Genomic DNA, 26,686 nt, shown 5'->3' with positions numbered 1-26,686 from the left:
GAGGTTAGCGGACAGCTTGTAATAGTTCATTCTCTCCAGCTCGTGGGCCCTGGGAACGGTCCTCAGGTCTTCAGGCTCGGCAGCAAGCGCTTTTCCCTGCCGAGCCACCTCAGTAGCCCAGACCACCCCCTCCCCCCAAAAGCATTTTATGTGTGTTTGCCTGAGTGTGTGTGTGTCTCGTGCATGCCTAGCGCCCATGGAGGACAGAGGAGGGTATCGCGCACCCTGAAACTGGAATTAGAATGGCTGTGAGCTGCCTTATAGATGTGAGGAACCAGCATGGGTCCTCTACAGGTCAGCAGGTCGTCTTCACCACTGAGCCATCTCTGGGCCCTGCTGCTCTTGACGTCATGACTCATGTATCCTAGGCTGGTCGCAAACTTTCTGTTGGCCAAGGTATAACCTCTTCCTCCACCTCCCAGGTCAGAATTGCTGATGCGTGCGCGCCGTCATTGGCTTGGCTATATTTGTTTATTGCTTACACCACTTGCCCACACATCACTTTCTTATTGCTTCCTTAGGACCTGAGTGGTTGCTCTTAAACTGGGGAGGGATTTGAGAGGAATCAGTTGATTGGACAATATCTTACCCTGCTCAGGCTCTCAACAAAAAGTGGGCAGCTTGAAAGCAGGGATTGATTTTCTACAGCAATGGAATCTGAAGCCAGATCAGAGTCCCCTGGGGTTGGTTGATGGTGAGGCCCATTTCCCAGGTTGCAGGTTACTGTATGTCTGTGTGGGTATGACTGGGGTGGGGTGAGTGCTGGCCCTTTGTTCTGTTTCTTTCTTTCTTTTTTTTTTAAGATAGATTTATTTATTTATTTACTTATTTATTATGTATAAGTACACTGTAGCTGTCTTCAGACACACCAGAAGAGGGCATCGGATCTCATTACAGATGGTTGCAAGACACCATATGGTTGCTGGGATTTGAACTCAGAACCTCTGGAAGAGCAGTCCGTGCTCTTAACCACTGGGGCATCTCTCCAGCCCGTTTCTCCGTTTCTCCGTCCTAATCTCATTTTCTTGGCTCTGCCTTCATGACCTCATAACGCCCTGCTCACTTACCTCCAAGAGCACAGCACACCTGGCCCTACATATGTGGTGTATTATATACCTCATATACCATTCCACATAGTATTAGACCTTCAACCAAGGAATTTAGGGGGCGCAAGCATTCCATACCAGTAGGAGGTTATTTTTGTTTGTTTGTTTGTTTTTCTGTTTATTTTTAATTAAGGCAAATACGACTCTCTGTATCTATGGTATTAGTAAGTGGGTACTTGTGTTTTGGGAACAGCGTTCCTGTTGAGGCTGTCCTGGCCCACTTATGCCCTCTTACGCAGTTCTCCTCTGACCCAGGTTTGCTGTGCTCAAAGCAAAGATGCTTTAGTCATGCCAGTGGGGATGAAGAAGAATTAAAAATGAGCTGGAAGGAAAGGAAGCATTTCGTTGGGGTGGGCTTAGAGTTTCAGAGGTTTAGTCCATTGTTGTCATGGCAGGAAGCAGGGCAGACTGGTGCTGGAGGAACTGAGAGTTCTACATCTTGACCCACAGGCAGCAAGGAGAGTGTCCCATTAAACATGGCTTGAACATATATGAACCCTCAAAGCCTCCTTCCACAGTGACATGCCTCCTTCAACAAGGCCACACCTCCTAATAGTGCCACTTCCCTTGGGCACAGCATTCAAACACATGAGGGTTTTGGGGGCCATAGCTATTCAAACTACCACAATCGGTACCTTCTTTTCCAAGTATGTATGGAAAAAAAATCTAATGGTCAAAAATATAGCTGAGTCAGCTGTAGTGACAAACAAAAGTACCTGTTCTAGTGTAATAATTAGTGAGGAAGAAAGAAACACAGTAACACATGGAAAGCACTTGCTATGTTCCTGTAAGCTTAAGTAACTCACACCTGCCGTACTGCTGCCTTCCTGTGTATTTTGGCACTGTCTCTGAGTTCCAGGACAGCCAGGGCTACACAGAAGAAACTAGACATATATCATGTTGGTTTTCTCCCCGCCTATATAGTACATTCAAGTTTCCTGTCAAGTTCTCTCCATACTTAAGAGTAATGTTTTCCAGAAGGTGGACATTCTGATTTTTGTTTTCAGCTTTAGAAGAGGTGCTCCCCCAAGACACGAAGGCCGTGCTCCTCCAAGAGGAAGGGACAACTTTCCTGGTCCTGATGACTTTGGTCCAGAAGAGGTTTTCGATGCTTCTGATGAAGCAGCCCGAGGACGAGATCTCAGAGGTCGAGGCCGTGGCACCCCTAGAGGTGAGCAGTACTGAGAACAGCTGGTTTAAGAGGCAAACGGCCTCGAGCACAGCTGGGCGGCCTGTGAGCACAGTTTGTTTGCTCCTCTGTGTAGGGGGATCCAGGAAGTGCTTACTCCCCACTCCTGATGAGTTTCCTCGCTTTGAAGGAGGACGGAAGCCAGACTCCTGGGATGGAAACCGAGAGCCCGGTAAGGAAGGAGACATGCTTATGGTTTGGTAGTTGACAGAGTACGGGCCCATCTCCAGGTTCTGTCTTTGCTGGTTTGACTCTGTGGAGGCTGGTTGGCTTCCTATCCGTCTACTTCAGTGTTTCATCTCAATAGATCAAGTGGAGGCACAGGTGGGAGAATCCAGGTCTGGTTTTCAGTGGGTTTCAGGCTGACACGAACTCAGAGATCTGTCTGCCTCTGCCTCCTGAGTGCTGGGATTAAAAGCATGTGCCACCACTTCTGACTTTTTGTTTTTTCGTTGGATTGGTTTAAAGTAAGAGAGTAAATGGATTTGTGTTAAGTGTAAAACAGTACCATCCTTGGGTTAGGGAGATGTCTCAATAATATCCTTGCCACATGAAGACCTAGGTTTGAATCCTCAGCCATTCATGGTTCTGGCACCTGTACTTCAGTGCTGAAGCGGGAGAGACAGCAGAATTCCTAGAACTCTCCGACCTGTCTGTGGAGTCAAATGTCTGCTTTTAGTTCAGCATGAGGTCCTGTCTTGTTAAAGTTGTGAAGCCAGATATGGTGGCGTACACCGTTAACCTAGCACTTGGGAGGCAGAGGCAAGCAAATACCTACAAGGGCGACATAGTGAGATCCTGGCTTGGGGAGTGGGGGAGAATTAAAAAAATAAAGAGCTGAGAACGACACTTTATATCGACCTCTGGCTGACAGACAGAGCAGCATGAATAAATACCACTCTTTTCAGTATATTTCTTTGTCATCTATTTGTAAAATAAGGATTAAAGAGTTAAAATTTTCTTCATCTTAATTGACACAATAAATATTAGTAGATATATTTTTTGTTACATTATGTATGTATGTATATTCATACGTTCATATGTTCATGTGTGGGTATACATGTGTGCAGGTAGGTATGCATGTGTATGGAAAGCAGAGACTGTCTTTCTTTGGTGTCTGTCTCCCTTCTATATTGAGGCGGGTTTCTCACTTGCGTCAGGAGCCTGCTGAGTTGCCTAGTCTTGCTAGCCAGCTTGTCTCTGGGATTGTGTGTACGTGTGGGTTTTATGTGGATGCTGGGTGTCTGAACTCTGTTCTCATATTTACACAGCAAGCTCTTTTCCCATTGAGCCAGTCCTCTACCCTTCTGCTCAATACTTTTAAAGATTGTGAGGATAACCTAAGTCTAAAACAATGGAGAACACCTGCGTGCACCTGCCTCCTCTTGTTCTGGGAGGAGTTTCTTCTCACATCCGTGCTGTGACTCACATCCCAGCTGTTAGGTCGCGGTTCCTGCTCTCAGCTGCTTGGGGCTCTGCTGTTTCACTGAGCTGATACTGTCAGATCCTAAGAGCATGGACCCTTCGGTTCTCATTTCAGGACCAGGTCATGAACACTTTCGTGATGCTCCCCGTCCTGATCATCCCCCTCACGATGGCCATTCACCAGCTAGCAGAGAACGCTCCTCTTCTCTCCAAGGCATGGACATGGCCTCCCTACCACCCCGGAAGCGCCCCTGGCATGATGGGTCGGGCACTTCTGAACACAGAGAGATGGAGGCCCAAGGAGGCCCCTCGGAGGACCGAGGAAGCAAAGGTAAGAGGACAGCAATCGCAGTACCCTGAGTCCCCAAGGCTGCTTCCACTCTGTCTCCGAGCTTAGTCGGGCAGAGTCGGGCTCAAACCTAGCGGGAGTGTAGTTTGTTTGAACTTTGACAGCTGGATGGGGCTCCCTGTTGAGGGTTTCCGCTCTGCCCTTTCCGTCCCACCCTCCGTGCTGCTGTGTGCTGCTGGTCCCACTGACAGTTGTAGCCTCCACCAAGAAGCTCTTTGGAGCCTTCAAGGGTCTCATCTCAGGAGAGAGCACGTTCTGTATTGTACTTTTTGGCAGAGGGCCAGGAGGACCAGTGACCGTGTACCCAGGAGCAGCAGCCAGTAACTGCTAACTACAAGTCTGGCTTTAGGTCAGACTAGGCCTGTGTGGTGTGCTGTGGATGCCCCATCTTGTTCACTTGCTTTTTATGTATTCTTTCCAGAAATGACTTGTGTATATCCAGTACACACACACACACACACACACCCCAGTTAAACAAGGCACTGTTCAGTATGCTCTGGTCTGGGATGAATTCATGGGTAGTCAGGATGCTCTGGCCAAGGACATGTGATTTGCATGACAACAGGCCAAGTTTACTACTTGGCAAATCCCCTAACACCTTTATGTCCATGAGATTCAACTTCGGTTCTGATGCAGTAGTGGTGTAGGAAGAGCCTGCTATAGGAGAGGCGCCCATCGCATCATCTCACAAGGAAAAGCTCTCTTGTGTATTCATTCATTTGCAGTGCTGGGAGTCAAACCCAGGATCTTGGCACACAGTAGGCAAAGCGCTGAACCACTGAGCTCAAGGAAAAAAATTCTTTGGTAATACAATAAAGTTCATATATATTCAAGGTCAGTTCATCCCAAAGGGACAGAAAAAGAAGCTGAAGTGCACAGTGGACCTAACTGGGGCCTTTGTCCCTACGTCTGGGGTGTGTATGGTCCCCGAGATACTGAGGCCTGATGTCATGAGCCACGGATGAGGTCAGGAAGGGACAGAGGAACCCACCGAAGGGACTCACATACAGTGAGGTGCTCCCTCCCAGACCCTAGATTAGGCACAAAGCATACTCAAACTCTGTTTTCAGAGTTCCTTTATTAACTGGGGAGGAAAAGTCAAGCGGCTAATTTGCAGGTGTAGTTTTTAAGAGTCAAAAGGAAAGGTCTGTGTTAGAGTAGTCCAGGATGTGGTGGCATGTTTTGATTGGGCATGTTAATTAGGCGAACAGAAGGAGGCTTTCAGTTGCTGGACATCAATAACTTCCACAGTCAAACCGTGGTGGTCAGTCTCAGGAGGAAGTGGCCAACCACACCAGAGAGTGGACCTTGCTGGCTTAGCAATGTGATCTAACGGTTTTTAGCAAGGCAGGGAGAATCGGGGAAGGGAAAGGCCCCGCCAGCTCTGAAAGCCATTGTGTATCTCCTTAGGACCTCCTGATGGTTCACTGTCATCAGGGAGACAGCTGTACCAGGAATTATTGGGGAGCAAGCACTATGATACAGGAAGCCATTTCTTGAATCATGTTTTGTTTCAGGCCGAGGGGGCCCAGGACCTTCCCAGAGAGTGCCAAAATCCGGGCGTTCCAGCTCTTTGGACGGAGACCATCATGATGGATACCACAGAGATGAACCTTTTGGTGGCCCTCCAGGCAGCAGCTCATCTTCTCGAGGGGGCCGGAGTGGCAGTAACTGGGGTAGAGGGAGTAACATGAACTCTGGCCCTCCAAGGAGAGGCACTTCAAGAGGTAGTGGGAGGGGTCGGTAGGAGGGCCGAATCGCCTTAGGCCTCTCTGGATACTATTTAAGAAGTTCTTGTGGACTTAACCACAGAAGCAAAAACAAGCCTTTACCACTGTAGCCCTGAACAATTCTTCTGGGGCAGCTGAGTTCTATTCTAGGAGCCCAGTGAGGTGCTCGAGACAAAAGACTGATGCCAACTCCCCAGGGAGTTGGCCGTTTTGTCTTGTATCTCCTCATTGCTCTAACTCTCCCGTTCGTTTGTGAAGATAAAAGCTGGAATCCTTTTTTTAAGTGTCATGAGAAATGGAGCACCTCCACAAAGTTCAGTTCATGTCCAATTGGAAATTTATTTCTATATGTACAGTTTGTCAGAGAAAAAAACCTTGTTTTGTATGAATACAGAATGTGATTTACTCGAGTTAACAGAAGCACCGGTTATGCAGTGCTCGCCCTAAGAGCTTGTGGTTTCAACGCATCTGACCTGGTGAGGGTGTGCTTACTACTGGCACTTCCGACAGACGGTCACTTGTCAACTCTGCTTTCACATGATTTTTATGTTTCCATTGTTACACCGCTCTTGTTATGCGATAAGGAGTACTTTAAAATTGCTCTATAGTTCAAGAAGGCTCAAAACCTCAGACATGCTCTATGGGGTAGAAAATCACACTGAAGAAAGACTTGAATCTTGTGGGTCTTCAGCTAGACATTCTCCCTTGGATGCATCTCCTAGCGGTTTAGCTTTGAGTGGTCACTGAGAGACCTGGTGTAAGCAACATTAATGTGGTGCATCCTATCACACAGCTCAAAGGAAGTGGAACAAAGTATCTGCATTTTGGAAAACAATCTCTTCTTCCACATGCACTCTGTGAAGATTTCAGGTTTCAGGGTACAAGACAGAAGGTACCAGAAAGTTCTCTGCCGTGACAAATTTCTTGCTTTAAAAAAAAATTAAAAAGGTGGGTTGGGAGGCAAAGGTAGGCAGGTCTCTGAATTCAGGGCCAGCGTAGTCTACAAATTAAGTTCTAAAACAGCCTGGGCTACAAAGAGAAATCCTGTTTCAACCCCCCTCCCCCCCAAAGAAGCCATATATGCATGTATACATACATATGCATGTATACATACATACAGAAGCAAAGGTGGGACTTGGAGAGATGGCTCAGTGGTTCAGAGCCCACACGGGGACAGGAACTCAGCCCCAGGACCTGTGAGCAGGCAACTCAGCTAGACATGTAGAGAGGTCCTCTCCTTAAAAGATACTAACTTAGCATGCTAGCACACATGTATAACCTAGCCTTTGGGAGGTGGGGCCAGGAGGCTCACAATTCCAGTGCTGTCCTTGGCTACATGGTAAGGCTCAGGGCAGCTTGGGATCCCACTTTCCCCTTGCCCCCAACCTCCCACCCTTCAGTTTAAGATACTGCTTCCTATGCTGACATTTTTCTGTCTTTCTTTTTTAAAGCCCTTCACCCCTCTTATGGGAGTTTTGCCTGAGTTTATGTCTGCACCAGTTGTGTGCCCGGTGTCTTTGGAGGACAGAAGAGAGCATCAGATGTAATAGGCAGTTGTCAGGGCTAGGAGTTGAATCCATATATCTAGGGGAGCAGCCAGTGCTCCTAACCACGGAGCTCCTTCTTCAGCTCTGACCACTAGTCTTTCTGGGAGAGCCTTTGTAAAAGTCACTCCCAGAGCTGCTAGCTTCTTGTTGCATTACTAGCTTTTTGGCAAGTTGAGTGGTGCTGGACATCTCTGGTGGCTTAAGAGATGCTGACACAGTTGGACTTTGCTCAGAAGGCCTCCCTAGCTGTGTGTGTGGAGTGAAGAAGACATGGTGATTATCTGGATGCTAGAACCTGAGGCTGTCTAGTGAATTTCAAAAATACACATGGCAGCACTCACACCATTAGAAAGGAGTGCTCTTCCTCCTCACTTGCACTCCCCTGGTATAACACACAAACACCTTAAAGTCAGAGTCCATGAAACTACAGGAATCCAGACACCATCCAGGCCGTGTTCTCAGAATGAATGCATTTATAAACAGTTCCTCCACATTAGGCATTACATATCTACACACAACATTTTCAGTGCTACTGTCAAAATATAAAATATTGTGCTTAGAATTTTATAAAACTTATTTTCAAGTAATGAATTCTTGACAATGTTTGAAACAGAATTTTAATACCTTGAACATAGTGACATAAAAAAAATGCACATCACTACTTGAAAATAGCATTTCCTTTCCTGAGCAGTGGAAGCTCTATTTACTGCCTTGGAGGGCATGGCAAAAGGATTACCAGGGGGTAATTACTATAGAGGATAGTGGTCTGGGAACCCTGTGACGTTGGGATATTGGCCAGTATAGGATCACATCATGGGGGACTGTTTGACCTAACCTGGAAAACAATTACTTTGATATCATACAAGCCAGCACACAGATATGGGTCTCAACCTCAGCTGAACATGTATGTTTTATATATTATCATACAGAAATGTCTGGACCCATCCTCCAGTCTTATAAGTGAGCTGATGGGATTTGGCTTCTAGGGTACTTTGGATGTGCCAGCCTAGTGTGAGAACACTGGTGGTGACATTTTAAGCTGAATACCCTTTACTTTCATGCATCAAGACTCAATACTGAACTGAATTTTTGGCAATAAATTACGATAGATTTAAGTGCTGATTTGCACCAGCACCACAGAAACAAAGCTACCTGCGAACCTAGAAGGAAATACGGCAGTTATGTATGAAAAGCATTTTACACAGCATTAGTATTAAACTGTGTGGGACTTTTAACAAGCAGCATCGTTAGGAATCAAAAACCTGGCAAAACTTATATAACAACTATGATAACTACAAATGTAAAAATTCCCTGTATCCCAGGATTTCTTAGCCTAGTTTTACAGAGACCTTTGCAAAATTTGCCACTCAGTCATACTGGATAACTGGCTTTTTGATCCGGAATATTGCTTTGACAAGTAAATATTTATACTTGCATATTATAAAGCACCGTATTTACTTCTTATCGGAAGAAAAAACCTGAGGTAAAATATATTAACTAATCACTATTTTAAATCCAGTGGTTAAACTTAGTGTTTAATCTGGTACTCTGGATTGCTTTACAGTGAGTAGGAGTAAGGAGGCTTTGAAAAGATGTAGCAGAACCGAAACCTGCTCAACCAAACACATCCCTGGATTTCTTTAAATGACAAAAGGTAGAATGTAGTTCTCCCAAAAGCAGCTAAGTCAGAAAGCTATTCATTTCTCCGTTTGTTCCTCGCTAAATCTGACGTCCGTGTAAAGCCAGTTTAGTGCGAAAGCAGTTCATGATAGTGGTCTCCAGAGCACTGTAAAAATCACGTTTTATCGTGGTCCATGCGACCCAGAACCACAGAACACTGAAGCCAAAGAAGGATCTTAAACCTCCTGCTCATCAGTTCTTGACAGCTGCTTCAAGCGCACGGACTCCGCCTCGCAGTCCAGTTGGTGCCTTATCCTTGTACGCTTGGGTACGGTGGAGTGTCCTTAGCATGGCTGGTTCCTCTTCCTCCAGATTGGGACTGTCACACCGGGAGCGCGTTGGCTAGGCCCGTCCCGCGATTTAGGCGACCGAGCGCCAGGCGGAGCGCCGTCACGCCGCCCCAGGGCAGGAGCCCTATCAACGCGTAGAGTAGCGCGGCTACCTGTGCGCAAGCGCCGAGTGCCGTTAGCACCGTACTGCGCAGGACCAGCGCGGCGTAGAGCGTGGCGCCCAAGGCGGCTGCGTAGCACAGCGCGCTCCGCGAAGGCGTCTCCTCGCCGCGCAGCAGACGCCCACAAGCCGGGCCGCCCCGCAGCAGCGCCGCGCTCACCAGCGCCAGCACGGAGCCCAGCGACCAAAGGAGCGCGAACTTGCGCGCGCGCAGCAGCAGCACCGGAGCGTAGAGCGCGGCCAGACCGAAACAGAGCGCAGCCAACAGCAGACACAGGCCGCCCGCCGCCAGGCGCTGCCCGCGAGTCACGCTTGGGATGCACCGAGAGCCCGCGGGCGGCGGCTCCGCAGGGCTCCGTGCCCACGGCCATCGCAAAGCCGTGCTGCCTAGCCATGCCCCGGCAGGTCTGTCCCCGGACGCAGGCTCCTCTGCTGCCCTCGCGCCGAGCAGCGGCTCTGCGGCTGCCGGCCTACTCGCTTTACCCTGCATCAGGTAGTCCTGCAGCTGGCGGTGGAGATCGGCCATCTCGGACCGAGTGGCGTTAAAAACCGGGCTGACACTTCCGGGGTTTGTCACCCGCGACCGGAAGTAGCTAGATCCTCGGGTGGCGGTTGGTCGGCCTCGGCGGAAGGATGGTGTCCAAAGCTTGGCGGAAGTCCTGGAGTAGGCAGTACAGCTGTGTTGTATAGTCTACCAGATCCTGATTTTTTTGTTTTAGTAACCGAGTAAGTCCTGTCAGCACTAAAAGACACGAGAGTGGCAATAGCAATAAAAGGATCCATAGGGGCATCTGCTGACAGACGAATATTGACTGTCAGGTGTCTCACATTGCTAAAACTTCTAAACGGAGGAATCTGGGGGGAAGGGTAAACAGAATTTTCTTTCCTTTTCTCTCTTTCGTTCTCCCTCCCTCTCTTTCAAGTTTCTACATGTCTACAGTTACCTCAGAATTATGAAGACATCGCAGGAGAATGGCTCAGGAGGTAGGAGCACTTGTTGCTCTTGCAGAGAACTCATGTTTGGATCCTAGTACTCACACGGCAGCTAACATCTCGTAACTGTGGTTTCAGGACATCTAATGCCCTCGCAAGTGGTGCACGTACAACATGCAGGCAGATCACCCATATACATAAAATGTAAAAGTAATTTAAAAATCCACACCTACAGGGCTTAGGCTCCTTTGAAAGTGGAGTTGATAAAGGGCTAACTCCCACCCCCAACCAACTCTTCTGGTTTCCATTTTTGTTTTGTTTTGTTGTTAATTGTTGCACCTTTGTGCAATGGGTGTGTGGGGGGGTGACATCTCCTGATCTCTCCCCATCTTCTCTAGCCTGTCTCTTGTTCCCGTTCAGGTGTGTTTAGGCTGTCATGTTGATGAGACGTTATGGGTATGGCTTCTGATGCTACTGAGGAGGTGTGGTCTCACAGCATCTGATCCCCATCCTCTGGGTCTTCCCAGTCTTTGCTTCCTCTCCTGCAGTGCTCCCTGAATGTTGCGGTTTGCATGCCCTGACTCTGCACATGATGTGCAAATGTCTCTCTCATGTCGTTGGCTTCCATAACCTGGAAGCATTTTGACTTCTGCTTCAGATGTGAAGCAACCCCAGCACATTCCAGTCAGTTTCCCTGCTGTTCTGTTGCGTGTGCCGTTCTCTCTTGCCTTCTGGAGCCGTGTCTGCCTGTGACTGCTCACAGGCCACACTGCAGGGACTCCCAGGACTGCGCCTCCCTCCTGCAAATTTTCTGTGTTGTACCAGTCTGAATTGTGACAGTTTACCTCGTGAGTCACTGTTTTTAGGACAGGGTCTTGTGACTCCCTCTCAGGGACCCAACTAGCCGGGTAAGTCGGCACAGCAGTAATGTTCTCGAAGTAAATGCAGTAAATGTTCTCGAAGACTTGGTAGATGTCCCTGAAGCCATCGGTTGTGTGGAAAACAAGATACTTGATCTGTGGTAACAGATTCAAGGGATGAGTGAAGGGCTGCAGCATAGAGAGAAGAAGGAAGAGACAGGACCACTGATTGGCTACCTGACCTCATCTTGAGAGCTTTCCCACAGGCCACGACGTGCCCACATGCCCCCTTCTCAGATTCCCCATCCCACTGGTTTATCTAATGAATAATTTGGGACTTGCAACTGCCCCGTTTTCTGCCTTTTCTGATGGTGGTCCAGTCACATAGACTACCATTAGCTTCTCATCTCTCAGAGTTTGGAGATAAGCAGGTGACACTGGCCACCAGCTCGGAGAGAAGCCTGATGCTTCCTGTCTGTATCTCTTTGATGGACTCCAAGCACACCTCGTGCTGAAAGTGTTCCACAACAGTTCTTGTTAAAAAAAAAAAAGTTGCTCTTCATGGCTCCACGAACATACATGTTAATTAAAAGTTCAGTTCCCAACACTCACACGGGCAGCTCACAACCACCTGCTCTTCCAGCTCCTCCTCCTGGCCCTCAGGGGCACCCGAACACACATGCTCCCACATACGCGGAAGTAAGCTTTAGAAACAGCTGCAGGACTGTTGTACAATATGCCAATCGCATTACAAAAGGAATCTGAGTTGATGGGTTTTTTTTTTTTTTTCTGTGTGAACAAATTTACTTTGTTCCACACACAAGAGGATTAACGAAAATATTTTATGAATTTTTTTTAACATTACTTTGGCTGTGGGAGGCATGCAGATGGATCCGTAGAGCAGCATACGGGAGTTAATCTCATACCATGTGGGTTTCTGGCTGTTGAAGTCCTCGTTAGATTTGGTGAGAAGCATCTTCACCCACAGAGCCAGCCGTCTTGCTGGTCCACTAAAAGACAGGTGGGTAAGAGCTAAGATGGGTCAGAGTTGCTTTTATTCACCTGACATAATTGTCTCCAATGCTTCCTGTCTTTGTCTCCTAACCTAGGCCTAGTCCTGGAAGCTTCTAGTCTCTGTCCAATCAAACCGAAGCCTAGAATGTTTTCACATAGTTTTCTTTGCTTTCTGGCTGGGTGATTGGACACAACTGTTCTCATTCAAATTCCTCTCCAACAAACAACTGATGCAACCTGGCTTCTCTGAGCTTCTCCTGAACTGCTCTGCATGTCCTAAACTCTAGCAATCTGTCCTTGTTTCTGGCTCGCTGGCTCTTTGTCATTCTCTGTTCTGTCTTCACTGTGTCTAGCTTGCTCGCTTTCAACCTGTCTGGACAGCTCTCCCAGTGAAACTGCTTACGTTCCTTTCCTGTCCCTCTGCACTGCCCTCCTAAGAGCCTGTCCTTCCTCTTCTCGAGGCTGGGCAGGTCCCAGTCTGTCAAATCTTTCTCTGATTCGTCACTTGGTCTGCCACTCAATTAGACACCACTTTGAAACACAGTGCTTTCTTCTACAAACTGACTATACCTTCATTATTTGGGATTAAAGGTGTGCGCTAGGGCTGACCACACCACAATTAGAAACAGTTGTTTTCAGTGAGTAACACAGTCTTGGGGGTCACAAGATGATTAAATATCCTGCAATAAGGATGCAGCAAATGGGCCACGGTGGTGGCATTATAACTGTGGCAAACACCGGTAATCCCGACACTCGGGCCAGAGCTTGTCAGCATCAGTTCCTTTAATATATATAATCTGAATGCTTTAGCTCATGTTAAGGGGTGAGAATAGTCAGCCAAGGCAACCACTCGGTGTATTTGAGAAATTATCTGTCAGGAAACAGTGTATTTCAGACAGTTTAGTGCAGAGCCTAACTACAGTTTGTTTTGGGGTGGTCTGTAGCCTACCCATAGCCATTCCTTGTGTCCCCACCACCTGGTCAGACCTAACTTTCTGTTCATCACATAAAGCTCAGCTCAGCATCTTGACAACAGATAAAACATTTAAGGCTGTATTAACTTAGCAAACCCCTAGTTTTCCACTAACCAAAGAGCCGAGTGTTTTCAGAGAGCATCCAAGGCCCAGGGTTCTCCCCATCGTGTGATAATCCATCTGCTTGAGGCACCCATTAGTGTACTTGATAAGTGATTTATGGCTCTCTTTGTCCTGTTACTATAAAAAGTATGAAGTTGTTGCCTAAATCTGTGTGGTCCCGCCATGGGCGCTCGTTTGGCTTTGGAATAAACTACATTCCTTACTCCTCTGACAGCAGTTTCTTTCATTGATAACATTCAGGGTATCAGGCCTGATGTTGGGGTCCTTGAAGCATTTTGGGGTTGAGTTTGTGTAGACCGAGAGCTAAGGGTCTAGTTTCACTCTTTAACATGTAGTTAAGCAGTTTGATCATTTGTTGAAGATGCTGTCTTTTCACCAGTGTGTATTGTTGGCCTCTGTTTCAGGCAACAACGTGGTTTGTTGTGTGGGTCCTCAGTTCTGTTGCACTGGTCAGTGACTTTATGCCGGTACCAGGATGAATCTGGCTGGCCATGTTGTTTGGGATTGCTTTGGCTATCCTGGATCTTTTGTGTTTTTGTATAAAAGTTAAGATTTTTTTTTTAAATTTCTGTGAAGAATTGTGTTGTATATTGTCTTGAATTTACAGATTGATTTTGACAGGACAGCCAGTTTGAAAAGTGTTTTGATGTATGGCTTTCTTTCTTCTGTTGCCAATGTTTCTGAAATTGTTACCAAATTCATATTCCTGGCCATGGCCACTTCACAATATTAGTTCTACCAATCCATGAACGTGGGAGGCCGTCCCCACATCATAGAGTTTTTTTTTTCTCACTGTCTTAATGTTTTTAATTGTACAAGTTTCACTTCCTTGGTTAAATCTCTCTCTCTCTCTCTCTCTCTCTCTCACACACACACACACACACACACACACACACACACACAGTGTAAGAGGAGCTATTTTCCTGATTTAGTACTTGGCATGTTTGTCATTAGTATATTGAATGCTACTGACTTTTGTGCATTTTTTCCTATTGTGCTGCTTTGATGAACATTTTATCTGCTGTGAGAGATCTCCTGTGGCATTGGTAGAGTCTATTCTATATGGAATCTTATCTGCAAATGAAGATCCTTTGGCTTCTTCCTCTTCTGTCATCTCCTTCCCTTGTCTTCACTTACTCCAGCAAAGACTCTCCCTACCATATTGAAGAGGAGGCAAGCAAGAGAGTCGTGTCTTGTGGCTAATATCAGTGGGGATGCCTGGAGTTTCCTCTGCTTAGCCAGATGCTGCTGTGGGAACGCTGTGGGTTGCCTTTATTATGTCAGGATATGTCTCTAGGACTTTCATCATGAAGATGTGTTAGGTTTGTCAGAGGCCTTTCTCATGTAATAGGAGGACAACATGTTTTCTGTCTCTCCGTCTGTTATGTGGTGAATTGCATTTACTGACTACACATGTTGAACCATCCCTGCAATGACTTGATCATGGTGGATGATCTTTTTGACTTTTTTTTTAATTTGGTCTTCAGGTATTTTACTGAGGACTTCTGAATCCGTATTCATCAGAAATAATTGCAGTATAATTTTTGTTTATCTGTTGTTGTTGGATCTTTGTCTGGTTTTATAACTTTGTAAAAAGAACTTGGACGTGTCCCTTGCTTTTGTACTTTACACATAATTTAATTTGGGGAGTATTAATAGTTTGAAAGTCTGTGAATTCTGCACTGAATTCATCTATTCCTAGGCTGTTTTAGTTAGAACACCTATCTATGTTATGTTATGGTATATTACGTTATCTATCTATATCTATATCTATATCTGTATCTATATCTGTATCTGTATATATTTATGTGGGTTTTCAAGACAGGGTTTCTCTGTGTAGCCCTGGCTGTCTGGAACTCTCTCTGTAGACCAGACTGGTCTCGAACTCAGAGATCTGCCTGCCTTTGCCTCCTGAGTGCTAGGATCAAAGGCATGCACTGCCACTGCCTGACTGGGAGGTTTTTTTTTTATAAAGGATTTTATTTATTTTATGTGTATAGGTGGTTTTGCTGGAGTATGTCTGTGCACCACCTGCCTGCAATGCCCATAGTGGCCAGAAGATGGCATTGGATTCCTTGGAATCAGAGTTACATATGGGAGTGCCTGTAGGTACTAGGAATTACATTAAGTCCTCTGGACCAACTGTTGAGCCATCTCTCCAGTCACTAGTTGGGGGATTTTTAATTACTGGTTATATACCATTGAATGCCATGGGTCTGTTTAAACTATTCATCTTGACTTAGCTTCGGTAGGCAATAGTATGTCTAGCAATGAATCCTTTTTAGACTTTTGAGTTTGGTATAAAGTAGATATTTAGAAAGTATGTCTTTATGATTTCCTGCATTTCCTCAGTGTCTGTTGCAATGTCTCCCCATCTGTCTCTAATTTTATTAATTTGAATTCTCTCTTTTAGTTAATTTTCTAAAAGTGTGTGAATCTTGTCAATCCTTCCAAGAGCCATCTGTACTAGCTAATCTTGGTTGTCAGTGTGACTACATCTGCTGTCAACTGAAAAGGCAGCTGGGCACACCTGTGAGGGCTTTTGTTGATTGGTCAGTGGAGGTCAGTGTGATTGGTCAGTGGAGGTGAGTGTGATCTGGGCCACACCTTCTGGTGGCCGCTGCTATGAAAGGACATGGAAGAAGGAAGCTTTGCCTCCCTGCCCTCGTTTTCACTGCTAAGTTCATCTTTCCCGCTGCTGAGGTATCCCTTCACTAGTTAAAGCCTACTTCAGGCCGGAGAGCTGGCTCAGCAGTTAAGAGCACTGGCTGCTCTTCCAGCTGTCCCGAGTTCAAGTCCCAGCAACCACATGGTGGCTCACAACCATCATAAAGAGATCTGATGCCCTCCTCTGGGACGAAAGCATACAATGCAGATAGAGCACTTATATACATAAAATAAATAAATCTTAAAAAAAACAAAAAAAAAAAACGCTATTTCTTCAAGATTCCATTGTAGCCTGAAGGCCAGCGGAGACACCAGCCCTGTGGCCTGAGCAGTTACTGGATCTTGGCCTTTCCATTTGAGGCAGACAGCCACTGTTGGAGTAGCTGAACCACAGCTTGTAAGCCTATCCAATAAACTGTGTGTGTTGGTGCTTTTAGAGACCCTGACTAACCAGTCCCCACCTTAAATCCTGCCCTGTCCTGGAGAAGAGTGGAGAGCTCCTGCCCTGTCCTGAGAAGAGTGGAGAGCTCCTGCCCTGTCCTGAGAAGAGTGGAGAGCTCCTGCCCTGTCCTGAGGAGAGTGGAGAGCTCCTGCCCTGTCCTGAGGAGAGTGGAGAGCTCCTGCCCTGTTCTGAGGAGAGTGGAGAGCTCCTGCCCTGTTCTGAGGAGAGTGGAGAGCTCCTGCCCTGTCCTGAGAAGAGTGGAGAGCTCCTGCCCTGTTCTGAGGAGAGTGGAGAGCTCCTGCCCTGTCCTGAGAAGAGTGGAGAGCTCCTGCCCTGTTCTGAGGAGAGTGGAGAGCTCCTAGCTGTGTCTGAGGAGATTCACTTTGTTTGGAACAGAGGGTGGAAAATTCCGTTCCTAAAAGTGCTGGTACTAATGGAAGCCTCGACTTGCATGCTTGTTTAATGGAAGCCTCGACTTGCTTGCTTGTTTTTGACTGGAGATTAAAGGGCACTGGAAAGATGGCTTGGTTGGTTAATGTTTGCATTGGAAGCATGAGGACCTGAGTTCCATCCTCCAAACCACGAACTACTGAGGAGACAGGGACAGGTGGATCCCTCAGATCTGCTGGTCGGCTTATTCTACTAGGCAAGTGCCTGGACGATGAAAAACATGCCTAAAAAAGAAAGAAAAGAAAAGAATGGTGGACAGTGCAGAGGGGTAATAATCCGACTTTGTTCTCTGACCCTCACACATGTGTACCCATATATATGTGTGAGCACATACACAAAAAGAGAACTTGATGCCTCCATGATAGCAATAAGAAAAATGACAAAGCCATCAGGAATATAACAGATCTAGGAAAAGGAGACAGTCCAGAAAGAACCTCTCCGGGAGGCCGGAAGTCTATGCATAAGTGTTGGGCTTTACATTCACAGAGCAATCACAGGGTGTTATAGTTTGAGAAACATTTTTCAGTGCATGGGGGCCCTCAGGAGGAAGAGGATGGACAGAATAAATACATAGTAAGAAGGGATTTATTAGATTGAATTACATGATGTGGTCTGGGTAGTCAACAAGAGCTGCTTCATGTCAGAGAGGCTGAGAATCAGGTAGTTGCTAAGTCCAAGAGTCTGGATGCCTCAACCTGAAGACGCTCAACCTGATATTGGGAATTAGCAGCAGCAGCAGAGGTCAGCTAGTCGAGAGAGCAGAGGAAAGTGAAGTTTACTTCTGAGTTCTTTTATCAGGGCTACCACCAGAAGGTGTCTCAAATAATCTGATTAGGAAAAGTTCTTCCCAATAGTGTCCAGCAGCTTTTAGTAGATTTCGACTCAGTTGACAACCAAGGTTAAGCACCACAAATCTACCTCTTGTAAACGTGACATCTGGTCACTTCTCCTTATATCCTGCTTTATTTCAAATGCAATAAATTATAAGGTCATAATTCTGCCTAACATGATATAATGGTCTCATGGACAACCTCAAACATTATTTCTTTCAAACAGCGAAGCCCCTTGAAGAATGTTTGGTCTTTCCATATCCTATAACTTAAATTTGATAATACGTATTTCCAACACTTATCCACTGTTATTATTTCAGTGTATTTTACATTGTAAACAAGCAGAAGAAAGAAAACACCAATATCTGCTTAATGTATATGTGCGTATCTCTACAAACATTGTGAACAGAACAGGACTGTGCTGGTACAGCTAAACACACAAGCTAAAGTCACATGAGAGGACAACCTCAATTGAGAAAATGTCCCCACAAAATTGACCAGGGGCAAGCCTGTGGGGGCATTTCCTTAGTAACTGCTGTGGGCGGGCCCAGCTCCCCGAGGCAGTGTCACTCCTGTGGAGGGGTTGCGGATGGGGTAAGAAAGCAAGCCAGTAAGCAGCTGACTCCATGATCGCTGCATCAGCTCCTGTCTCCAAGTCCCTGCCTTGAGTTCCTTCCCTGACTTCCATGGATGGTGGATTATAAACTACAAGATAAAATAAACCTTTCTTCCACAGGTTGCTTGAGTCATGGTATTTTTTTTTTATCACAGCAATAGAAACTCACATTAAGACGTGGGCAGAAGCGCTAGCAGCAGTTACAACCCTCAGTACTGTAACCGATCCTGTGTGTGGCTTTACTAGCTAACACCCACTCTGCATCTCTCCTACCCTCAGCAGGCCTCAGCGGAGTTTGGGTCTTTGCATGGAGGAGTGACCAGTACCTTCATTCCTGAGGGGTCTGGGCATTTACCGTCCAGCCCGGATTGGGTTATTCTCCTTGCATGGTTCCAGCTTCGACCTCCTTCCATCTCACAAGTTAGAGGGCCCATTTCTTTTCTAACCAGCGCCCTCTGTTTACCTGCTGGCGCCCTCCAAGGCTGGATCGAGTTTTAAGTTAGCTAGTTGTATGATGAGGGTTTCAGTTTGATCTTTGACAACTTGAGCGTTGGGCTGCTGGAGGATGGCACACTTAGAAGCCCTGAGGTGGGGTCAGCCAGGTTTTATCCCTGAACGTACTCTTTTCCTTGTGTACTTTATCCAGAGATGCTAGCAGTAACCAGTTAGCATCGTTGATTACTTCATGTTCCCACAAATGGGCAAACATCTTATGACAGAGTCAACAGGAGTATATAATGCATTTGCCTCGCACAGTGCTTTAAATAGTTTAATCCATGTGCTTTCAGCGCCCTCTTTGCCTCTAAGAGAGTCTGGTGATTTCAGGTTCTGTGGAGTTGGGGAGCTCTAGACACTACCAAGTCAACTAGAGGAATTCATCCTTACAGCTTCTCTTCCTTTAAACCAACCCCAGTCTATATTACTCCAGGCTCTCTATAGGAACAGAAGAATGACTACCTCTTGAATGGAGTGTTGAATATGGTGGATCTGGGTAACCCAACAATGGCTGTTCAAAGCAGAGTCTCTTAGCTGTCCCAGTATGGTGGTGAGGACCTGGAGGTTTCCTGAGAGATGCTGGTCTTCAGTCTACACCAGAAGCCTAAAGATGTTGATTCTGGTAGCAGTGAAGAAATTTAGCGACAGCAGGGTATGAACCAGGAGAGTCGGGGAGGGCAGGCAAAAGCAGGGTTTTCTTTTTCCATGTCCCTTTATCTGGGCTGCCACCAGACGGTGCCATGTACATTTAGAGTGAAACTCCTGCCTCAAATAATCTGATCAAGGAAAATCCCTCAGGAGTGTCCAGCAACTTGCCTTTTGCTTGATTCCAGGTTTATAATCAAGATTAACCGTAATCCCCAGAGACCTGCAATCCTTACCAAGTGTTCCTGAATAAGAAGGTACTCCAATGCCAAAAAACTAAAGAAACCAGACTTTAAAACAGAACCTCATGTTCCCTAGGGGGCTGGAAGGCCACGTGTGTGCCCAAGGCAGCATTTTGAGAAGTGATCAAAATGAGGAAGCCTGGTATTTGGCTATGGTTGATCGTAAGGGAAACAAAGCAAAATAGAAAAGATGGTTGCAGCATTCAGTCTATACGCGCATATCAGTAGTACAGAGTAAAAAAACCAAAACCAATATTTAAAAAAATGCCCAGACACCACACACACAAAAGAACAACAAAACTTACTTTGACAGGTTTTAGAGATGACTTGTTCAGGAGAGTGCTTACCCTGTAATCATGAGTTTGATCCCCAGAACTCATGAGCTAAAAAAGCAAAACAAGAAGCTGGGCAGGATGCTGTGCAGCTGTAACCCCAGTTAAAATAAAGATACATGGTTTCTGAGGAACAACAGCAGAGGTTGTCTGCTGGCCTCCACATGCGGGGGTGGGGGTGACGGGGTGGGGGTAAAATACACACACACACACACACACACACACACACACACACAATTGCCCAAGCTGTGCAAGAGGCCTTGAGTGCAACTTTTGGCCAATAATTAGCTTAAACTGACTGTGTAAACTATGTAGCCAGGCTAAAAGATGGAATGAAACACAGGTTTTTACAGAAGTCCACTTCAGAAGAAATAGTCTTCATAAAATGACTCAAACCACTAAGCAAACAACTGCTACTAGGACAAAGCAAATCCTTGCTACCAGTTGCCATGGGAACCCATTATTCAGAGTTGCTACAGTAGCTTAAATGTCCAGCTGGTCATGGTGGCTGTAATTTCAGCATCTGGGAGGCTGAAGCAGTTACTTGAGACCGGCCTTCCTGAGGTGTACAGTGAGTCTCAGGTCAGTCTGGGCTACAGAGTGAGACCTTGTCTCAAACAGTCCAATTTTACGAGCAATCTAGATATTGAGACCTATTTAGTAAAGACTTTACCACTTCCACAAATTCATTCGAGGCGTAGAAGTGTGCAGAAATGACATCTGAATTTCTCTGAAGCCTGGGAATGTGATGCAAACACAGGTGACCAGCAAAGGGACAGGAAACTTTCCAAAACGTCTAAAACAACTTGCTTTTGACAAATATTTACCAGGCAGCGTTTCTGAATAGAGCCCTGTTCTGGGTCCAGAGAGTTAGGCCAGCAAGAGGAAAGTTTGCGTTTGGGCCACAACTTATTTATAACTTACTGGCTGGCTGTTTTAGACAGCATAGCCACAGTACCACCTCCCTGTTTTGATAATTATTTAAAGCTTGCTGCACGTCCACCCAGCCCTTGCTAGATTCTGCGTCGTATGACAGTGGACATACAACTCAAGGGGTGTAAGAGTTGATTGAGAAACACCATCCAGGGGATGGGAATATGGCTTAGTGGATAGAGTGCCTGCCTTATAAGCCCAAAGCCTGGTGAGTCAGCACTGTCCGAGCAAGACTTAGTGACTCATCCTTGTGATCTTCAGGTAAAGAGGGGGAGCATTAGAAGTTCAAGGTCATTAACTCTTAAGGGAGTTGGAGACTTAGCTGAAGATAACACAAGACCTCATCTCAAAGCAACCCCTTCCCCCTCAAAAAACCGACATCTGGTTATGCTCCTCAATGCTGGGCATATAAACTTTATGCATAGTGTGACTAGAAGTGAGGACACGCCCACTCCTAGGCTTGTTTGAAGAGGTTTTATTGTAGATAGGAGGGAGAGCACAACCAGAGGCGTCCGGAAGAGTCCAGACTGACCATGGCCGGCAGAATAGACGGGGCCACGGGAGAAAGGGGGCTAGTGGGGAGAACCCAGGGGTCAAGAGCAGAGACAAGAAGGCACCAAAAATGGCCGAGTTATATAGGAATCAGAAGCTGGGGGAAAGGAAGTGAAGCTCGGGAGACGAAAAAGGTTTAGGGGAGGGGATGAGGGTGAGAAGTGTTAAGAGGAGCCCAGCGTCTAACAGGTACTGAGAGCCTGGAAGCAAGCCTCTGATCTGCTGTGTTAGTAGGCACCTCCCTGTGCTGGCTGGTTTTTGTTTTTGTTTTTGTTTTTTTTAAAGATTTTTTTATTTTATGTGAGTACACTGTCGCTCTCTTCAGACACTCCAGAAGAGGTCATCAGATCCCATTAAAGATGTTTGTGAGCTACCATGTGGTGGCTGGGAATTGAACTCAGGACCTCTGGAAGAGCAGTCAGTGCTCTTAACCGCTGAGCCATGTGTCCGGCCCCTGCTGGCTGGTCTTATGTCAACTTGACATACAACCTGGGGTTATATTAAAGGAGGGAACCTAAACCGAGAAAACGCCTCTGTAAATCAGGCATTAACTAGTGATTGATGGATGTGATGGTGTTTATATGGTCAGCCCAGGGAGTGACACGATTAGGTGTGGCCCTGGTTGGAGTAGGTGTGTCACCGTGGGCTATAAGATCCTCAACCTTGCTGCCTGGAAGTCAGTATTCTGCTAGCAGCCTTCAGATGAAGATGCAGAACTCTCAGCTCCTCCTGCACCATGCCTGCCTGGATGCTGCCATGCTCCCACCTTGATGATACTGGACTGAACCTCTGAATATGTAGGTTAGCTTCGAAAATCAGACCTTAGTGGTCAGCTTCACGAGGAAGTGGCCAACCAAACAAGAGAATAGACCTTGTTGGCGAGCTCAGCAATGTGATCTAACGGTTTTTAGGGAGGCAGGGAGAATGGGGGAAGGGCAATTAAATATTGTCCTTATAAGAGTTGCTTTGGTCATGGTGTCTGTTCACAGCAGTGAAACCCTAACTAAGACAATGGAGGAGGTTGTTCTGTCTCTGGGCTGGTGGTCCTGGATTCTAAAAACCAGCCTGGCAGTGCACACCTTTAACCCCAGCACTTGGAAGGGAGAGGCAGGCAGATCTCTGAGTTTGAGGCCAGCCTGGTCTACAGAGGGAGTTGAGGATAGCCAGAGCTACACAGAGAAACTCTGTCTCAAACAAAAACAAACCAAAATAAAAACAAAAAAGAAAGAAAAAAAGAAATCAGATTGAGTAATATAGGTTGGTGTCTATATGCAGGTGAGGGCTGGCACACGTTGTAAGGTGGGAGAGAAGGGGAAGGGGGAGAATCAAGATGGAGACGGAGAAGGATGACCCAGATCCAGGTGGTCTTGAATTGCCAAGGTAGTTTTATATATTTCTTAAGGGATGGATTTCTATAGGTAACTTTATCTTACCTTGGTGGGTGGTTTATGTCCTTAATAATTGGTTGTAAGTTTGTTATATACTGTGGATTGAGAATTAAACATGTAAATCTGATTGTTGGGTTGCAGTGTGTTGAGTTTTGATTTTACCCAGTAGCTGGAACCAGAGAGTTTGCGGTTAGCAGAGAGCCGCCAGGAGAGGTACTAACCAGAGATAAATTATGGTTAGTCTCATAGGGCCCTCCAGTGCCGGAACTAACACTAGAGACCAGCATGGCACCTTGCCACGCAGGAACGGCTCGTGGACCACCTGGGTCTGAGAGTACTTGGGGACAGCGTGGAGCCACTGAGATTAAAAGTACCCCACAGCGCCATGCGGCCCTACGTACAGGTCCTGGCACTAGCATGGGATAAAAGGTTATTGTAGATTAAATATTTACTGCAACAGAATAAGCCATGGGGAGCAGGCCAGTCGGCAGCACCCTTCCATGACCTCTGCATCAGTTCCTGCCCTGTTCGAGCTCCATCCTGACCTCCTTCAATGATGAACAGCAATATGGAAGTGTAAGCCAAATAAACCCTTTCTCCCCAACTTGCTTTCTTGGTCCTGAAGTTTTGTCACAGCAATAGTAACCCTAAGTAAGACACTCGGCCATCTGTCTGCACTTTCCTTGAGACCTAACATGGTACGTGTGACTCCTGGAATCTCTTCCCACTCGATCCTGGGACAGTATCTGACAGCACCAAGTCCAAGGGCTCCCTGCAGCTGTAGGATCAGGGAGGCTCAGATTAGAACAAAGAGGGTGACAAAAGTCTATCATTGCCATGAAGACACGGTGACATTGCAAACACAAAACTATCACATAGGATAGGGGTGTAGCTCAGCTGCTAGAGTGCTTGCCCACCACAAAGGAAAGGCTGGATTCTGCCCCCAGCATAGCATAAAGCAGGTGTGGTGCACAGCTGTGATCCCAACACTAGGGAGGTGGAGGCAGGAGAATTAGAAAGGCAAGGTCATCCTTGGCTACATAGTGTGTTCAAGGCCAGCCTGGGCTAAGGAAACTGTTTCAAAAAATTAAACAAAGTAACTAAAGAGGTGACTAAGAGGGGCTGGAGAGATGGCTCAGTGGTTAAGAGCACTGACTGCTCTTCCAGAGGTCCTGAGTTCAGTTCCCAGCACCCACATGGTGTTTAGCAACCATCTGTAACTCTAGTTCTGGGGAACCAGGCACACACACAGTGCACATATATACATGCAGACAAAACACTCATACACATAGAAATAAATAGATATGTAAAAGAAAAAATAGTGGATAGCAAAAGCCAGGAATGATTAAGTGCACACCTGACAGCATGAGAGGGTGACGACGCTTGGGGTGACTTTTTCTTCCCATCGCATGCGTATAATCTAGAGCAGCAAGAGTTTCCTAGCAGAAAACTATAAATAAAAAACAATTAAGGTGATATAAATGGCCTGGAGACTTTCCTGCTTTGCAAGGGAAGCAATATTTAGCAGGAGGCATCTTGATAGCGGAGGCTGAAGGCCCGTGTTTGTTTCTCCACCGGCTCCATTTTCTTGGCCGTCTGCCCTGCGAACATTGACCTTCCCGAGGGCTCATGACCTCTTTACCCCAGGAAGAATTTATGTTTCTTTGCCAGCCCCTCTGAAATCAGAGGGTGCCGTCACCACTTTTGTCCCGTCATCCTGGGTCTCCAGGGAAGCAGGCTTTTCCTTCCTAAACTTCTGTCCTAGCTCGTCCTTAGCTGACCCCAAAGCGCTTCTGGCCACACCTTCTAGGCTTGGACCTCAGGCCAAGTCTCCGGCCTAGCTAAGGAAGAGGTGAGAGTGCAGCTCAGCGTCTCGGAGCTGCGGTGGTGGGACACTCTGGTTACCGTGCAGTCTCTCTCTCTCCACGTGGCTGTGCCAAACAGGCTGGGCACCTGCTGTTGCCCCTGGAGGAGCTACAGGCAGCTCTCAGGGAAGGAGGGCCCCAGGGAAGTAAAGCATCGTCTCTGACACCAAGGTAAAGAAGAGCGGTGATATCGGAGTGACAGACTTGGGAGGGTCCTCTGCCTGCCTCTACCCTGAATCTCCCTGCCAACCTTTATGCCCTAAATGCTGTGCTCATGTTGCTAGGTGGGGAATTAAACAGCTCTAGGCCTTCTGCTCTCCTGGGGCTGGTTAGTGTGGTAACTCACTCGGCTGCATACTTGGTCTCCTCCGGGGATGCGCTGGGTTTGGGGAGTGGCAGGGTGGGCTGCTGACCTTTTGGGGAAGAGGTTTGGGAGGCTCTGATGAAAAGCTTGCCCATGAGGATTGGTTTCACAATGTGAAAGAAGAAACAAAATGAATCTTGGTTTGCCGACGAGATGGTCTTAGGAACAGTCGAGTAGCTGTGGCCCTGAAGCGGGAAACTCTTCTCTGTGCCCAGTTCAATCTTTTTTATCGTTTTTGTGCTGGAGATGGTGCCCAGGGCCTTATGTATGCTAGACAAGTGCTTTGACCTCAGCTACACCCCCATCCTCTGGTTGGGTGACCAAGGTTAAAATGGTCTGAAATGCAGAGATCTGTCACTCCTGAACACACACACACACACACACACACACGAAACAAACATATGTATACATATTTGATGTATATGTGTGATGTATGTGTGTATGTATATATGTATATTTTTTAACTAGGCAAAGAATTTTATTAACATTTCCAAACTTTATTCCCAGGCGTCTTCAGCTTAATTTGCTGCAAAGAATGAATTAGGCATAAGCAAAAACTGAAAAGAGATTCAGTGTCCGGGGGGGTTAGGTTTAAATTAGAGATGTAGATTTTATCAGATCCATAATAAACAAAAAAATTTTTAAAAAGCAGTCACAATAAAAAAATAGCAGGTCCTGTGTGTGACTTCTGCCAGGGTCACCTTCAAGGTGCTTCAGTACAGATTGCCTCGTTGTTAGAGGCATCAAAATTCTCCACCAGCTCTGGAACCTGATCGTCTTCCTCCTCTCCAGGAGCAGGTGGTGCTTTTCCATCCACAGGTTGTTTGCGCAGAGCTTCAGCCGGTCTCCTCTAACTGGTCAGACCGTCTGCGGCAAGCTGGCTAAGGATGCTGGGAAGCGTTTCTGCTTTGTCTCAGCCTGTAGTGGGGAAGGTGCTTGCTGCCCAGACGCCTGAACTTTAGGGTTGTTAAAACGAATCCCTGTTCCCTGGTTTGTAAACACGTTCAATGCCAGATATTGTTTACCCCTAGCTTCTTTAAGGAGAACTGCAGTTTTTTGTCGTCTGCTGTGGCTGTCCTGTGAACCACCTTCTTCTTTCCATGAGCAGTGCCTTTCCCACCAATGCGCACTTGTGCCTGCAATTTGGCGAGTTCTTTCTGGTTCATGATCATTTCTTACATCTTGTCTGAGTGGAAATGGGGCACTCGGGGGACTAAGGTTCACACTCAGGGGATCTCGGGCAGACCATCAGAGATAAGGCGCCCAGTCCTGAACATTAAGGGCCACTTGGGACTGCCTTTGTTGAACCGCATCTGTCCCAGCTGAGAAATGCAGATAAAATGATATCTTCCTCCTCGGAGATTTTGGTCCATCTCTAGGCTGAGTTGATGACACTCTCAAGAGCAAGGACTGTTGGGAAGATGGCTCAGTTGATAGAGGTCTCGCCTTGAGGCAGGAGGGCCAGAGTGTCACCCTCCGAGCTTG

General features: G+C 46.7%; 2 protein-coding genes and 1 pseudogene across 2 annotated transcripts in view; 1 reads left to right on the top strand and 2 right to left on the bottom strand.

Annotated features, from left to right (window-relative positions):
- The window catches only part of Wdr33 (WD repeat domain 33), a 105,248-nt gene extending 98,985 nt beyond the window's left edge, over positions 1-6,263 (top strand). The window contains 4 exon segments of the mRNA XM_032885892.1: positions 2,114-2,277; positions 2,372-2,467; positions 3,836-4,051; positions 5,587-6,263. Coding sequence (XP_032741783.1) covers positions 2,114-2,277; positions 2,372-2,467; positions 3,836-4,051; positions 5,587-5,816 — 706 coding nt within the window. The 3' untranslated portion in view covers positions 5,817-6,263.
- Positions 6,264-7,801: 1,538 nt separating this feature from the next.
- Positions 7,802-10,049, bottom strand: Sft2d3 (SFT2 domain containing 3). Its single transcript, XM_032885889.1, has one exon. The coding sequence runs from the start codon at positions 10,000-10,002 to the stop codon at positions 9,349-9,351; it is 654 nt and encodes a 217-aa protein (XP_032741780.1). The 5' UTR covers positions 10,003-10,049; the 3' UTR covers positions 7,802-9,348.
- A 20-nt stretch (positions 10,050-10,069) lies between these two features.
- LOC116884924 lies at positions 10,070-26,382 on the bottom strand (annotated as a pseudogene).
- Between the last annotated feature and the right edge of the window lie 304 nt (positions 26,383-26,686).

The sequence above is a fragment of the Rattus rattus genome, chromosome 15, assembly GCF_011064425.1.
Source record: "Rattus rattus isolate New Zealand chromosome 15, Rrattus_CSIRO_v1, whole genome shotgun sequence".
NCBI classification, from domain to species: Eukaryota; Metazoa; Chordata; class Mammalia; order Rodentia; family Muridae; genus Rattus; species Rattus rattus.
Note: the sequence above shows the minus strand (reverse complement) of the source record. Positions and strands in the feature narration are given on the sequence as shown.